The 16,472-nt window shown below is 42.5% G+C and overlaps 2 protein-coding genes across 3 annotated transcripts; both read left to right on the top strand.

The window, feature by feature from the left end:
* The first annotated feature begins 6,731 nt into the window (after positions 1 to 6,731).
* LOC127768916 (probable N-acetyl-gamma-glutamyl-phosphate reductase, chloroplastic) lies at positions 6,732 to 10,899 on the top strand. Its single transcript, XM_052294586.1, has 14 exons — positions 6,732 to 7,068; positions 7,545 to 7,607; positions 7,696 to 7,836; positions 7,957 to 8,064; positions 8,188 to 8,274; positions 8,417 to 8,467; positions 8,561 to 8,632; positions 8,897 to 9,016; positions 9,255 to 9,315; positions 9,420 to 9,500; positions 9,691 to 9,770; positions 9,888 to 9,977; positions 10,151 to 10,279; positions 10,376 to 10,899. The coding sequence occupies exons 1-14, from the start codon at positions 7,012 to 7,014 to the stop codon at positions 10,481 to 10,483; spliced, it is 1,248 nt and encodes a 415-aa protein (XP_052150546.1). The 5' UTR covers positions 6,732 to 7,011; the 3' UTR covers positions 10,484 to 10,899.
* Positions 10,900 to 13,390: 2,491 nt separating this feature from the next.
* Positions 13,391 to 16,246, top strand: LOC127768116 (transcription factor bHLH139-like). Of its 2 annotated transcripts, XM_052293646.1 has the most exons (6): positions 13,391 to 14,193; positions 14,316 to 14,803; positions 14,921 to 15,145; positions 15,231 to 15,296; positions 15,432 to 15,497; positions 15,623 to 16,246. In XM_052293646.1, exons 2-6 carry the CDS (start codon positions 14,318 to 14,320, stop codon positions 15,710 to 15,712), a joined length of 933 nt encoding a protein of 310 aa, XP_052149606.1. In that variant the 5' UTR covers positions 13,391 to 14,193; positions 14,316 to 14,317; the 3' UTR covers positions 15,713 to 16,246. The 2 variants fall into 2 exon arrangements, with proteins under 2 accessions (XP_052149606.1, XP_052149605.1); XM_052293645.1 differs by lacking the exon at positions 13,391 to 14,193 and having other exon boundaries at positions 14,230 to 14,803.
* Positions 16,247 to 16,472: the final 226 nt, after the last annotated feature.

Raw genomic sequence — 16,472 nt, 5'->3', positions numbered from 1 at the left:
CTTCTTTTGCAAACTCAGACATTAAACTATGAGTATTAAGTGTGATGGCATTTGGTAGATGGTAAATAGGCTTGTGTTAGCCTACTTTTGTCCCTAAACCAGTCACTTGTATTGGATGTATGGTTGATGGTAAAATTCAGATGTGGTGGTTCCATTGGATGATGGTTAATTGATATATTTTTGCATATTTCATTTCTAGGAGCATATGGCGTGTTGTATGTGTGTGCTCCCCTCCTGTTATGTGTGCTAACTGGTAACACATATGCATGTTAAAAATTTCTGAAAAAAATTGTCTTGGGTTCATGATCTATGGACAGATATGCAGACAAGTAACATGAATGCTCATGAGCATCTTGTTTAATTTTAATTTTCTATTCTCAAGGTAGACAACAAATACGTTATGCATTTGATTATTTGTACATGCAACCATCCAATTTTCCAAAGTATACCAGGTAGGAGGTATTCTCACCATTTCCATCCAAAAGGTGATGACAACACTCATCCATCCTACCAAACAAAAAATTGGCTCACCATATCCACCTTTTATCCATCCAACCAAACAAAAACTTGGCTCATCCCATCTATCCAACCAAACAAAAAACTGGATGGCCATATCCCTAAAAAACTGGATGGCCCAATCCCATCCACCCTTGACCACCATCCAAACACATCCTAAGTGAATAGAGATATTTTTTTTTCAAGTGGATCTCTTAAATGATGGCCGGCGAATTCGCTGGTGGCCACTAAAGAGCACCGCCCTTGAAAAATATCGCCACATTAAAAAAAAATCGCCGGCACACTGCCACCCACCGCTTCTCCTCCTTCTCATCTCTAGATCCACCCACCCTCCCCACCGCTTCTCCTCCTTCTCACCGCCCTTGAAAAATATCGCCACATTAAAAAAAAATCACCGGCACACTGCCACCCACCGCTTCTCCTCCTTCTCATCTCTAGATCCACCCACCCTCCCCACCGCTTCTCCTCCTTCTCATCTCTAGATCCACCCACCCTCCCCACTGCTTCTCCTCCTTCTCATCTCTAGATCCACCCACCCTCTGCTCCTCCCTCACCGGCGGCACCTCCATCACCCACCGTAGCACCCCTCTCCTCCTTCCTCCCCATTGGCGGCGGGTCCATCGATCGGCAGCGGCTCGCACAAGCAGTGGCGGCTCCGGCAACGGCAAAGAGGAGGGGTGGCGGTGGTGAGGCGGCTCGTGTAGGCGACGGTGGCTCTGGCGGCAGTGTTCAAGAGGGCGGAGGAGGTGTGGAAAGGCAGATTCGACATCCGCGGTGCTCGGAAGAGGCGGATCAAGCACCGGTGGTGCTCAGGAGAGGTGGACTTGGCGTCGACGGTGCTCGAGTGCGACGACGACAACCCTGAGTCCACCGCGACTACGATGACCTCAAGTCCACCGCGACTACGATGACAACCTCGAGTGCGATGACGCTATCAACAACCATGTCAACTTCGAGCGCATGATGGGGCACAGCAGATCCAGCTGGGATTTGGGATTTGGGATTTGTGAATTGTGATTGTGGATTTGGATTTGGGGATTTGGGATATCCTTTTTTTTTTCTCCTATTTGACCAAGTTTATATTTACAACGCAAAACAAACATAACAATATTAAAATATATTTGATGTTAGATTTAATGTAACTAATTTGATGTTGTAAATATTATTAACTTTTTCTATAAACCTACTCTCAAGTTTAAATATTTTTAAAAATAAAGTCAAAGTGTCAAATAATTTGAAAGAGAGTGAATAGCTGATTATAATTTTTTGTGGTGTCAGTAAAATCAAGTCAACCTCCAGTGAATCTTGGGTTCATAGTCACCCATCAGTTTCCCTTGCTGCCGGTAACTGCACGGTTACCGAGGTTACCATGCTTACCACGGGAAACGGTAATGGTTACCGACAGTAAAATTTCGACCAAATTCAAAATTTCCCAAAAAAAAATGAAAACAATCCAAAAAATAATCATGGATGTGATTCTTGATTTTTAGTGGCAAATGGTGAAGAAATTTTTGAAAAAGAGTAAAGATAAAATTAAATTTAAGGGCAAAACTGATAATAGTTTAGAAAATGGAAAAAAAGAAAAAATATCCATTGAGGCCCAATAGAGAAGGAAATATCTCCATAATATACAAGAGGTCATGTTGAATTTTTTATTTTACATCCAAAAATTCGGTTTGCAACTATCCTATATATTTTTCTAATTATCCCTAGTTTCTACATTTAAGTGGGTTTTCAATTTTTTTTTTTAGCATTGTTATGTTCATCTACACAACTCATGGTTACCGTGCAAACCATGTAACAACCAAACCGTGCAACCGTCAAATTTTTTAATTCAAATGCTTGCCGACGAAATTCATGCGGTTTTCTGCGGTTACTTCGGGGGTGCGATAACCGCTCTCCAAGCGGTAAGGGAAACCCTGGCATCCATACAGCAGCTGCATATTCTGATCACACGGCGGAACACGAGGAGGGCCGGGATCCCGACAACAACTCTCGAATCCACGCGAGCTCCTTGTCCCAGCTGAATTCTCCCGCCGGCGGCGCTGGAAATGCCATTGCCATGTCTGGGCACGGCACGACACCGGACGCCGTCCAGAAAATGTCGCCGCCGCCGCTAATGGAGCATGGCTCTGCCGCCGGCGCCGGGAACGGCGAGGATTCGCCGGGCTCGCCGTGCTTCGGGCCAAGCAACTCGTCGACGGTTGCCCCCATCGCCAGCGCCATGATCACCTCGTGGTCCGTGCGAGGGCCGTCCCTCGTCTGCACGAGCGTCTGCTCCTCCGGCGGCGGTGGGAACTGGACGGACGGATGAATGCTGCCGACCTCGTCGCCGTCGACTCCGGCGGGCATCACGTCGGCGTGCCGGTGCCGCGAGCTCGCCGGAGCATGGATCAGATCGTCAGCCGCCTGCTTCCTCTTGGAGCCCGAGGTGGACGCCGCCGCGGCCTGCAGGCGTGCCTCTACTTGAGCGGCGCGAGGCGACCGGTACATCTTGCAGAGGACCAGGCCGCCGGCGTCGGCCTCGCCGCCGCCGCCGCCGCCGTGGTCGACGCCGAACTCCGTCATGCACCACCCGAGCCTGGTCAAGCGGCGGCCGGACCCCCTCTCCCTCACCCCGTAGGACAGCCTGCGCAGGTGCCCGACGCGGCGCCCGCCGGCGTCGAGCACGGCCTTCTTGCCGCCCTCCGGGTGCCAGCAGCCACAGTGCCCGGCCTCCCCGTTGGCGCCGCCGCCGCCGCCGACCGCGCGCTGCCGCCGCCTGGCCCCGACGCCGCCGCCGCCGCGGTGCACCGGGCAGAAGAAGTAGTACACCGCGCCGGCGCCGTCGCCGCGGTCGGTGCCCCGGGCGGGGACGTGCCTGGCGGCGAGGTCGGGCGGAGCGGCGGAGTAGACGTCGGCGTCGTGGATGAAGGGGAGCTTGATGGTGTCGTCGGCGATCTTGGGGCGCAGGAACTTGGTGATCAGCTCGTGATCCGGCGGAGAGAAGGTGAGGCCACCGGCCATGGGTGATCTCTAGTTTCCCGCGCCCCCGCGCGCGCGAGAGCTAGCTAGGGTTGGAAGCGATCAAGCGATCGATCAACGTACAATCGAGGAGTAGGAGTAGATATTTGAATTCAGGTAGGTTAATTTGATTCGTGTTCATCTCTAATTCGGCTAGGTTATTCGTTTTCATCTCGGATAGGCTGGTTTGGAAAAATTAATTGGGCCTTCAGCTTAATTGGCTAGGGGCCAATTTGACTCTCGTTAGTTCGTTGGCTTATAGAGTACGATGCATTCAAATTTGAATGTCAGAAGTTAATTAAATTTGGAATTGCTTCAGACCTCTTCCGTTGTTTTTTGTTTTTAAGAACTGGCCTCTGTACCACCAAGATTGAAAGTATAATAAAAGTGTTACTCTAAAATTGTTTTTCGTCATTTAGGTCGTGTCTTCTGCTTATAAGGTGAAGAAAGAAAAAAAAAACATGCTGGTGATGGGGTTCTTTTGAGGGAGAAAATTGACATTATGTCATTGTCAAAAGTTGGTTTCGCTAAAATAACATTTTTCAAATAGACTTCGTTAAATTACCACTCTTTAATGTTCATCATTGCTAGAATACCTTTTTGGATGAAAATACCCTTCTTCCCCATCTTCTCTCCCAAATATGTGCTTGTCGGTGACAATAGAGAAACACCAGTGACGAAGGAGTGGTTCGGGATGAAGGCACTGAGCAGCGAGCCGACGAGCAAACTGTGGTTTCTTGAGCTCTAGCGTGATGGCTGGTGTCCTCCACCTCTCGTGCCTCCTTGAGACCACTTAGGCCCCGCGCTGCTGTTGAGGTAGGAAGCGGGGATGGCGGGGAGGGCAACACAGAGAGTGCGATGGAGAGAGAGGGACCTGAGTGGAGGCAAAGCATGAGTGCGGCGAGCTGTACGACCGTGGCTGCACCAAAGAGGTAGTCAACAAGAGACAAGTGCATCGGAGCTTGATAGAGGCGCCCGACCCCTCAAGCACATCCACCGACGTACTACGGGCTCGTCGATACCTTTCCTGCTGCTTGTGGCCACTAGGTCCTTCGTCTATGGGGATTGCCACTGGGTTCATCGACATGATGCCTCCACTTCTTCTCAGGTGGGATGATGAAGAGAGGCGCACATGCGGATGGCTGTGTCCGCGAAGAAGTGCTCGCCCACATATGGCTGTGTCGATGGAGAGAGGTGTTCGCGCGCGAATGATGGTGCTAGCGGAGGGGCGCTCATATGTGGGCAGCGACGCTGGGGAAAAGCGTGGTGGCCTAGTAGGGAGCTAGGGGTATCCCGTTCCACTACTCAAAACGGGATGCTGTCCCCTAGCGTTCCCAAAAGTTAATGGTCAAATAGCGATTTTGCAATTCATTTAGTACCTGTTTCATATTACTACTTACCATTACAAAGGAGGTATGAGAGCGATCCACCATATGCATACCTATATACATACCTAGTACTCATGATGCTTCTTTGAGCCGTCATATATGTTTCTTCTATTCTAACGTAGGAATTTTGTATTACACGTAATATGACATGCACATGCTTAATAAAATGCTATTGAAAATGCTATTGAAAGTATACATGCGTATTATTAGTGGACACCTGGATTTAAAACTTGATGAGCGATATTATGCACTCATGTTGCATGATTCCATCACTATTCACTACACTACCTATAACCTACAAGAATGACTAGCGCATAGCGCTCCGTCCGAACGGGACATTCAGATGACACCTCTGTCTCCCTAACCAAGGTTAGGATATAGATGAGGATAAAGACGGACTCAGCTAGCCCAACGAATCAATGTGCATGGCTCTCAAAAAAATTCGCATGTAGCAATTAATGGTTGCTCTCCACGTTGATCGCTCCTCCTTGAGTTTGTAGGTCGGGACATGCATTTGTAGTGCTTCATCAACTATATTATTACCATCCATGTAAAAAAAACTATATTATTACCACACTATTTTAGTAGTACTAAGTAGTATCAGGTGATTCCTACCAGATATCATGTGATACTTGTAAGGTATCAGGTAATACTTGCTAGCTATTATCTGATACCTGATAGGTATCACCTGATACTGGATATTTTATTACCACACTATTTTAGTAGTACTAACTAGGATCAGGTGATTGCTACCCGGTATCAGGTGATTACTACCAAGTATCATATGATATTTGTGAGGTATCAAGTGATATTACGAGCTATCATCTGATACCTGATAGGTATCACTTGATATTGGGTAGGTACCAGAACATATGATACCTTAGAGCAAGTTTAATAGGATAGTCAACTATTGGCTCCAAATCATCTATAGTCAATTTAATAGCCAATTCATACGATAGTTACCTATAAACATGTACTACATAATTAATGTCTGGTCCCACCTGTCATACACACATGTATCTTGGAGTCTGTGCTGCAGTTGGCTACAAATTTTTAGTCCGCTGCTCTTATCTCTCCTCTTTTATCTTTTTAAAATATGTTTATAGCTGGCTTATAGTATGCTATTGTACCTGCTCTTAGAGATATTAGGACCTGATAACTAACCGGCATCATCATCATGCTAATATTAGGATTTGATATTAGCATTCTCATAATAAGAAAAGCACAATTCTTAAAGAGATGAACCATAAAGATTAAAAAATTACCATTAGAAAGTCCCATGTCTTCTCACTTTAAGTATGGACACGTAATGTTGATTTGCTTAGCTTTACCATACTGTGTTGTCACCAACTCAGGTACTGGTGTAGCCTGCCTTCTCGTATCACGTGCCTATGAGCATGGCTGCATCACACCTTAGTTAGCTGCTTGTGTCCGCGTGTCGCTAAAGGTATGATTATGCACAAAATGAGAATGACTTATGTTTGTATCGGAGGAAGCGATCATACGAGACTTCATAAAACTAGGATCCCATGTGGACGGTATCCCGTACAATAGTTTTTCTGTATATCCATATAACAAGAAATGGTAGATCTCCCTTTTTTTGCAAGATAAAATCAAAGAAACTGTGTTTTTCTTTATATTTTTGCAACCACTGAACCACAAAAATACTAGTAGGGCAGATAGGTCGAAATATATCAAAACAAAACTCCAAGGCATGATTGTTCCACCGGCCCCCTCTTTTCTGCTTGTCATCACCCGCCTACGGCCTATACCCCCAGCCACCCCAAACCCCAAAAGCCCAGATAAAATCCCAAGGAAGGCGAGGAGACGCCGCCATTTTTCACACCCAACAACTAATCCATCCCCCCCTCCACCTCCACGCGGTCAGCGCTCGCTCACGCGACACGCACCAACCCCTCTCCCCGCCGCCGCCGCCGTCACCAAACGCCGCCTCCGAAGAAGAAGAAGAAGCCTCCCTCGCAGGCAGCAGGGTATTTAATACGCCGCCCTGCTCGTCTCGGTTCCTGGGAACTTCTCTTCTCCGATTTGGCCTGTCAGTGCGCTCCGCTCCGCTCTGCTCGCTCGCGCCTATCCGCGGATTATCATGGGATCGACGGCGCTCGGTGGCAGGGCTCCTGCTCGCCTCGGCTTGGCCCCCAAGGTGCGTCACCCGCTGCGCTTCCCCTTCTCGCTTTCTTTCGGCTCGTTCACGATTACTGAATTGGATTGGATTGGATTGTGCGTCTCTTATTAGTTGGTTCAGTTGTGCCAAGGAAATTGTGTGTGTCTCGCTCTATGCTTATCCAGCGAGCTGTGAACCTGACGAGTTGTACCTAGCTACTTCTAGTTAGTTGACAATCGTAGCTTAATTTGCGTCATCACTTCATTCGACGAATCGGCTGTTAACTCCCATTATCGCCCCTTTTACCACTGAATAACACAGAAAATTATACTGCTAGAAATGAATGATAGAATCGAGAATGTGGCGAAGCTAACAAGTGCTGTTGAAATGTACCACTGTTGAAATGTTCTGTAATAAGGCATCCTATAAAGGGGGGGGGGGGGGGGGGGGGTCTTGCTGTATCTTGCACTGAAGTTGGTCACAAGCACTGAATTTTCCTTTTTCCTGATGCACAGGATGGAGTCTTTGGATCTAATCTGAAGCAATGCGGTGGTTTCATGCTCAAAACAACCCCTAAGGTGAATTTTTTTTTCTTCTTTGTCATATTTTGTGAATAAGATTGGTTCGTTATACTCAAAATACTAAAAGAAATGGTCTTCCCTGCAGGTTGGATCCTCTTCAGTCCGTGTGAGGGCATCTGTTGCTTCTTCACCGCAGAAACAGCACTCTCCCAAGACATCAGGAGTTAAATCAGGGGAGGAGGTGCGCATTGCGGTTCTAGGTGCCAGCGGTTATACTGGAGCTGAGGTTGCTACACTCTTTCTCCTATTCCGGCTCACCACTTCTTTGATATGGTCCCATTTCATTGAAGATTTCTATCCTCTTTGGTTCGATTGCTAATGTGTTCAAATACATTTGCATTGGCAGATTGTCAGGCTTCTAGCAAACCATCCTCAATTTCGTATCAAAGTGATGACTGCAGATAGAAAAGCTGGCGAACAGTTTGGATCTGTATTTCCTCACTTAATAACACAGGTAAGATCTTTTTCTCAATCCTTGGTGCATAGGTAAATGTTTTGGTGGTACATACAATTATTGTGCCATAAATTTTTGCTGGTCAAAACTGTTGGATAATGTTGATGCTCTTTTTTCATGCAGGACCTGCCAAATTTAGTTGCAGTAAAAGATGCAGATTTTTCAAATGTGGATGCAGTTTTTTGTTGCTTGCCACATGGTACAACCCAGGTTGTTCATCCTCGACATGCCTTATCTGAATTTCCTTTTGTTATCTGCTTAATTGTATAAAGAAACAGTTATACATTCTGTCATATGAGTTTAAGATTTTAGAAATTCTTTTAAGCCATATCTGATTGTAATTTTTTACCAGGAAATTATTAAAGGTTTACCGCAGGAACTGAAGATTGTTGATCTCTCTGCAGTATGCTCTATAATCTCATGAATTTTCTACGTAGGTATCATTTCTGATTCTTGACAGTCAATCATTCTTATGGGTGACTTACCATGTTTGTAGGATTTTCGATTGCGTGATATCAATGAGTACGCTGAGTGGTATGGCCATTCTCATAGGGCACCAGAACTTCAGGTTTTCCTCGACTACTTAAACCTAGAAACCTTTTTAATAACTACCGCTGATTATGTAATCGTGCTATTCCTTGTATCTTTAAGTTCAATCTCAGCATGGATTATAATTATACTGACATGCTCAATCCCCTTTTTGTATGACAATTTTTTGGTGTTTTGATTTGGACACCTGTATTCATATCATAATTTCAGTTATTTATTTTGTGTCATTGTGTTTGTTTATATGAACTTATTTCCTATATGGTTTATTTTTCTGTTTATTTAGCAAGAAGCTGTGTATGGCTTGACTGAAGTTCTTCGCAATGAAATAAGGAATGCACGGCTTGTTGCAAATCCGGGATGTTATCCCACATCTATTCAACTTCCTCTTGTTCCTCTAATAAAGGTGGGGGACTAATTATCAATAGTTCTTAGTTGTGCAAATCTCTGATTCTAATTGCATCAATAACTTGTCAACTCTAGAAATAGGAGTCCTCAGTTATGCCATGCAGTTACATTGAATCTACAAAAAATCCTCTAATTTTGGTTGCACGGAAGCTATATTGATCATAATTTTAAGCTTGTGAGCCATTCTTACATCCATAGTATCTATATTTTTCCTTAGCAGTTTGCTTACCGTGCAGGCAAAACTGATCAAAGTGAGCAACATTATCATTGATGCAAAATCTGGGGTTAGTGGGGCAGGTATGCATTTTGCATGAGATACTCTGACTATTAAGTAATTATATATATATATATATATGCCATCATTATTAGCTGATATGCTGTGTAACACATGTATTTTGTAGGACGTGGAGCTAAGGAAGCCAATCTCTACACCGAGATAGCTGAAGGCATTCATGCTTATGGAATAAAAGGCCACCGGCATGGTAATTTTGTTTTTTTCTAGATTAGCTGAAATCAACATTAATTATGTGACCTTATACTGCTCTTTAACAGAATTTTATTCTCCTGTGATAAATGAATATACTAATAATAGAGTGTTTGCTTATATTTATCTTGTTAGTTACCTTTATGGTAGCCTTTCTTTATTAACACAATGTGATAAAACCATGCCAGTTCCTGAGATTGAACAAGGACTTTCAGAGGCTGCTGAGTCTAAAGTCACTATCAGCTTTACTCCAAATCTGATTTGCATGGTAAGCACATTTGCACTCTTGTTGACTTAGTAATTCCAGGCTCTGTAGTTCCCTCTGTGCTGTACCAGGAATGTATAGAAGTTGCTAAATCAAGTGACTCATCTGTATATTTAACAGAAACGTGGGATGCAATCTACTATGTTCATTGAAATGGCACCTGGAGTGACTGCCAATGATTTGTATCAGCATCTCAAGTCTACATATGAGGTTTGTTGTCTGATCATGTGGGTTAAATTAACTATATGCATATTTGACAGAACCACTGTATTCCACTGAAGTGAATTCATCAGGGTTTAGATTCTTTTTTAGAGGGAATATCCATACTCTTGATATCAAAAGTATTTATTTACTTTATTTATTCTGCCCACATGCATTTTCAGGGTGAAGAATTTGTGAAACTGTTAAATGGTAGCAGCGTTCCTCACACACGCCATGTTGTGGGATCAAATTACTGCTTCATGAATGTCTTTGAGGACAGAATTCCTGGACGTGCCATCATCATATCTGTTGTAAGTGTCTTTCATCTACATGTTTCTCAAGCATTTAGCAATCTAATGTCATAGACTTCAGATGCATAATCCTATTTCTTGTTTTCAACAATGCAGATAGATAATCTTGTGAAGGGAGCATCAGGTCAGGCTGTTCAGAACCTTAATCTGATGATGGGTCTGCCAGAGAACACTGGGCTGCAATATCAACCCCTATTTCCTTGATCCTCTATGTCTGTGTTCCGTATGTTCTTTGTCGGGATGATACTTTGGAGTTCAGCTACCCATTTCCCTCTGTTTACTGTTGAGACAAGGTGCTCAACATCAGAGTGTAACCAAGACAAATTTTCTCAAAGAGTAGCTTGGTTTGTGCTGTTGTAGTTTTTATAGAGATAAATGACAATTTAGTAGTTTAATGAGAATATTAGCTCGGTGGATTTGGGCATTGAAATCCTACGGGTATATCCTGTACTGCTTTGTGGTTATGAAATCAAATAAAAGTGTAAACCTCAGTCAAGAGGCATCAATCACCCCGCCTTCATTGGATGTAGATAGGGATATATATTCATATTTGTACTCGATGGAATTTGTTTTGCTTGCTAATGCTTTATGATGATTGAAGCATTCCTTAGTTTAAATGTTTCTGAGAAGTGCTCACATCCTAAACCTTGCTGCAATAATTCAACCAACAAGTTATAGTGAATTGTATTTTCTAGGCTATAAAAATACCATTACCTTTGTTTGGGTCAGCTTTGAATTTCTCTTGTTAGGTCTCAATTTTTGAAATGCTTTATTAAAGCCCTAATGATGTAAATGGGCCCTTGCGGTAATTTTCTCACCTGACTCCAAATGACAAAACTAGCATTTTGAACTGGGTTACTATGAGTTTCAGTTTAGGTATTTGTTTCCCATTTCATTTTTACTACTATTTTTTTATTTTGTGAACGTTGCACATCTCAGCAAAACTTTCTTTCTGGTTATACTGATAGTACATAACCTACCTCTGAGTTCTGCCCAAAATATCAATGTGGTACATATATTGCCAGGAGGCTGTAATAAGCAGCCAAAGTTGCACATGGTGCTACGGTTGGTAAGCGCTAGATATCTTAGAAACAATTCCAGAAATCTGATCTGGCAAGCATGAGCATAATTTGTGGTCCTTAGGTAGCATTCCTCAAGGAGGTCCTCACTTGTATTTCTTTGTTGGAGACCTTGTTATTGGATATAGGTAGGGGGATGTATCTTGCAGATTTTTCCAGTTAAAATCAATTGTTGATACTTTCTTTCTGGTTATACTAATGGAAGATGCCATGTACCATTTGACTTGAACTTGCTAGATGCTAGGAAATGCTTTTGCAACAATGTCAGCCTTTGACCTTCAGTTGTTTATGTATTATCTCTGACTTCTAGTTCATTTCTAGTTCTTAAATATTTCTTTTGTTTAGTTTGACCACTTGCATAAATTTAAAGTAAGATATATGTTCGTCTGTTTCTATTCAGCTAATCTGGGGGTATTTTCGGTAGTGCTATACTGTAGGTGGGCCAATTGAGCATATGGATGGAAAATGCCATTTAACTGTTGATGCATCCTACTTTTTCACATGAATACATGATTGTATTACCTTTATGATAAAAAAGGCTGATTCACCTGCTGTTATGTTCTTTCATTTTCATGATAATGACATAAATGTAGGCATTTGGGTATTGTGTTTTCTGCAGCAGGAGATGCTACTGGATTTTTTTTTCATAGCTCACGAATCATGATGGGAGTTTGGGAGGCATGCTGCTCTTACTTTTATTTTTTATTTAAGTTTGTTATCGTTTTAGCTTACCCTATTTGCTGCAGTAGTAAGTTTCCTGTATTGTTGTCGCAAATGTGTAATTGCAAACTTGTTAAATCAGTAGTAGCAATTTGCATGTTCAGAGTACCTTGTTCACCATTTCATGTTATTGTTTTGTATATATGGTTACACAAGTTAGTAACGAAAACTTTCCACATATCAAAATCTTAAATGCTTGTCTAACTAGTTGATGAGAAGCCTGGCAATGGAAATAAAATTCAGAAAAAAGTAAAAGTATGTTTGTGCCATAAATATTCATGCTATAGTTTTGAAATATGTTTGATGAGAAAAATTAGTTACTGACCATTCTATTATATTGACATTTCTGTTGAAGTCAACCTATAATTTTTCTGATATTTTCTGATATCAAGTCAGGCTTGCAATTCATTTGGTCAACTGAAAGTGATGTCATTTTCAAAAACTGAAAATGACACAATGAAAAAGATTTCAGGGAAGTTTTCCACACAAAAGAATAACTGAATCCAACTTGCAAACTTAAGTAGCTTGGTTAGTTTTCTTAATAAGATAGCAGTGAGCCAGCGAGGTTGTTTTTCCATATATGATACATTATTGGTAGTCCTACTTGATTTATGCACTAAGGAGAACTGTATATTTTGCCCCTTCAGATATACTTTATGGTCTTCAAAGGGAATAATCTCAATGTAATCAGGGTTCCTCATTATGCAACTGGACATTATAGAAGTCATGATTCAAGAGACATATGCCAAGCGCTTTTCGCATATTTGTGTATGATCTATGATTCTAAATTTTTTTTAGATAATATGTGATTCTACATTTATTTCTATGTTTATTAGAAATATAAGATCAGTATTAGGTATTCCGTTATTCATGCTATGCAATTTGGCTGCATATCAGCATGGCATTGGAAGTTTCCGAGTTCATACTTCATACAGCTAAAAATCAGAGGTACAAGTAATCCACACCTTTGGTCCCTTGAATTCATTTTTCTTTGCTGGCATCTGAGCTTCATTTTTTATTCCCCTCATTGATCCTCTGTGTGGAACAAAGAGGCAAGAGGAATAAAAACTCTTTTGAAGGCGAAGGGGCATTGCAGAAATACAGCTCATCCCTTCTGCTACTTGTAGGATCTGAGTCATGTGCAGCTCCTATTGTTGAGGAGATCAGAACCGGATCATCGGATAATTCAGATTTTGTCGGGTTACTGCAAGGCAGAGTCCTTTTGATTTCACATGCTCAGTGATTTTCAAGATATACAACTACCATAATCTGAATATTATTTTTCTCTCCTGCAGGTCTCTGGTAATGTTTGCCTGGAACTATTACTTGGATAACCATCAGACAGATGTCATATTGTCTGACAATTACATCTAGCAACAGACTAGCCCAGTCTTTGCTGTGTCCAGATCTATCCAGCAAACAGTTTAATTTACTCCCAAAGTTATTTCTTCTTTAAACTTAGTTCAGAAAAAGGTATATGGATCACTGGAATGCCTGTATTTTCAGTGGGCTATCTTACCATGAGACAATGATGAAAACTGTGTGCATGTGAAGACAAAGCTCGAGATCTGCGGAGGCAGTGTCCAATCCTTTTTGAGCTCTGAAGAATGATTAGATTCCCCTCCATGTTCGTGCAAGCCTCTCCTGGTAGCTCCTTGAGTTTGTTTATTGGACGACTTCATTGCAGCAACATTCTCTACAATACAATCTCATAACATCTGATCCTGCATTAATTGCTAAGATAAGCCCATGTTTGTTCCTGTTTTGAACATAATGCAGTATATACTTGTTTTTTCATTGTCCTTTGATGCATCTAAACTGGGGATGATTTTCTCTCCAATCATTGAAACATGTCCTTGTGACACTTGCCTCTTGAGCTCTGATTGGCTTGACCTCTTAACTGTGTCTGATCTTGGGGCAAGTCACTATCCTGTCTACCAACTTGTAACAGCTAGCAGTTGAAATTTTTTTTCTAATCCTCATAATGTGCACAGGGGTTGCTATCACCCCCAGTTCATCTCCAGCCGTGGGCATCTATTTATTTTAAGCATGATTTACCATTTCTTAATCCAGCAAGTTGCTGTGCTTCCATTCAACCTTTTGTCTTTTCATCAGGTATAAATGATCCTGCCATAACCTGCATCTCTTCTTCACCGAGCACAAGTGTATCAAACTATCAAACACAGCACGGTCCTCACACCACCTCTAACATCTCTCACATCCAAAACTTGTATCAGAAATGGAGTCCGGAGGGGTGATCGCGGAGGCGGGGTGGAGCTCGCTTGACATGTCGTCGCAGGCCGAGGAGTCGGAGATGATGGCGCAGCTGCTTGGAACCTGCTTCCCCTCCAATGGCGAGGATGATCATCACCAAGAGCTTCCTTGGTCGGTTGACACCCCCAGTGCCTACTACCTCCATTGCAATGGAGGTAGCTCAAGTGCATACAGCTCTACCACTAGCAGCAACAGTGCTAGTGGTAGCTTCACTCTCATTGCACCAAGATCTGAGTATGAGGGGTACTATGTGAGTGACTCTAATGAGGCGGCCCTCGGGATCAGCATCCAGGAGCAAGGTGCAGCTCAGTTCATGGATGCCATTCTCAACCGGAACGGCGATCCGGGCTTCGATGATCTCGCTGACTCGAGCGTTAATCTGCTGGATTCCATCGGCGCTTCTAACAAGAGAAAGATTCAGGAGCAAGGCAGGCTAGATGACCAAACGAAAGTGAGTTAACCTGATGTTTTTTATCATTTTTGCGATAACAGTGTATTAAGGCTGCTGTTTAAATTGCTGGTGTGCAGAATTTGCATGCTGATTTTGATTGAAATGGATATAATGCAGAGTAGGAAATCTGCGAAGAAGGCTGGCTCGAAGCGGGGAAAGAAGGCGGCGCAATGTGAAGGTGAAGATGGCAGCATTGCTGTCACCAACAGGCAAAGCTTGAGCTGCTGCACCTCTGAAAATGATTCGATTGGTTCTCAAGAATCTCCTGTTGCTGCTAAGTCGAATGGCAAGGCTCAATCTGGCCATCGGTCAGCAACCGATCCCCAGAGCCTCTATGCAAGGGTACTAGAGATGATCTTCTGAATTCACTGTCTAAAAACGTTACAGATTGGCAATCTCGCTAATGCTCTTCGTTTATTGGATGCAGAAAAGAAGAGAGAGGATCAATGAGAGGCTCAAGATTCTGCAGAACCTTGTACCAAATGGAACCAAAGTAAGATTCTGAGAAAAATATCATCAGTATTTAGTACTAACTGTAGATCGTTCTTTTTTTTTAAAAAAAGTAGTAACTGTAGATCGTAAAAGAATGCCGACAACTCAAACAGTATGGATCTCATTCTCCTTTCAGGTAGATATCAGCACTATGCTTGAAGAGGCAATGCATTACGTGAAGTTCTTGCAGCTTCAAATCAAGGTGAGGCTTTTCGCAGAGCATATGACAACTTCAGATTATTCCCTCTGCTCTTGTCAAAATTGCTCAGCAAGTTGCATTTTTTTTTCTGGTGAAAAAAAAAACTCAAGTTGTTGGTTTTCTTGCAGCTCCTCAGCTCTGATGAAATGTGGATGTACGCACCGATTGCTTACAACGGGATGAACATCGGGATCGATTTGAACCTCTCTCAGCATTGATAAGAAAACACTTCTAACAGTGTCGAGTTACAGAAGAAAGCAGGGATCTTACTTACAAGTTACAACACAATTTGGTTAAATCAGTTCGAAGAGTTCATTGATCGTTACTACTTATTACTAACATATGCAACCGGTTTCTGGTCAATAAACTGTGCTGCACAACATAATCCCAAAAGTAAATAAAGCCATAAAAGGCCCGATGCAATGTTCTTCAGAAGCTGTTTTTTTTAACTCGTCAGCAGTTAACCGAAGGAATGGATTGTATGGTGGCCAGAAGGATATTATATATATTTACAGGAAATCACATAGATACTGGAATACTGGAAGAGGCTCTGTAACTTGTCAAGACAAGAGAGGGCAACTTTGTTCTTTTTCTTCTTGAGAAGCAACTCCAAGGAGGAATTTCTCTTTCATTTTCCTTTTTTCAAATTTGCTCTAGGAGCAAATTTTTGTCTATAGCAGTGTATGCGAAGTGCTAGTACCATATAATATAATGTTTTTACCTTGAGCTTGCATATAATGCGTCGCATGATCGTGAACTGTCGTTAAATATACATTATAGTTATTCTATAATGCAATTTATTTTTGTATAGTGGTTTCTTTTCTATGATCCCATCTTCTCATGCCACTATATTTATATGTTTGAATCGTAATTTTAATCATGAAGAAGCGTGGCATGCGTTGCACATTTTCTCCTCGTCAATGGATGCTTGTATATTGCCTCCATTACCTGATCATTATTGTCCCAACAAATGTTTAA

This window comes from Oryza glaberrima, chromosome 3 (genome assembly GCF_000147395.1).
Source record: "Oryza glaberrima chromosome 3, OglaRS2, whole genome shotgun sequence".
Lineage (NCBI taxonomy): Eukaryota > Viridiplantae > Streptophyta > Magnoliopsida > Poales > Poaceae > Oryza > Oryza glaberrima.
This window is presented reverse-complemented; position numbering and strand designations above follow the sequence as displayed.

Bases quoted from the DNA above. Each gene is read 5' to 3' on its own strand.
- LOC127768916 (XM_052294586.1), top strand. From the start codon at position 7,012: ATGGGATCGACGGCGCTCGGTGGCAGGGCTCCTGCTCGCCTCGGCTTG. The intron at 7,837-7,956 runs GTTGCTACACTC...TTGCATTGGCAG, and splicing joins GCGGTTATACTGGAGCTGAG to ATTGTCAGGCTTCTAGCAAA. The intron at 9,771-9,887 runs GTAAGCACATTT...TATATTTAACAG, and splicing joins CTCCAAATCTGATTTGCATG to AAACGTGGGATGCAATCTAC.
- LOC127768116 (XM_052293646.1), top strand. From the start codon at position 14,318: ATGGAGTCCGGAGGGGTGATCGCGGAGGCGGGGTGGAGCTCGCTTGAC. The intron at 15,146-15,230 runs GTACTAGAGATG...TATTGGATGCAG, and splicing joins CCCAGAGCCTCTATGCAAGG to AAAAGAAGAGAGAGGATCAA. The intron at 15,297-15,431 runs GTAAGATTCTGA...TTCTCCTTTCAG, and splicing joins TTGTACCAAATGGAACCAAA to GTAGATATCAGCACTATGCT.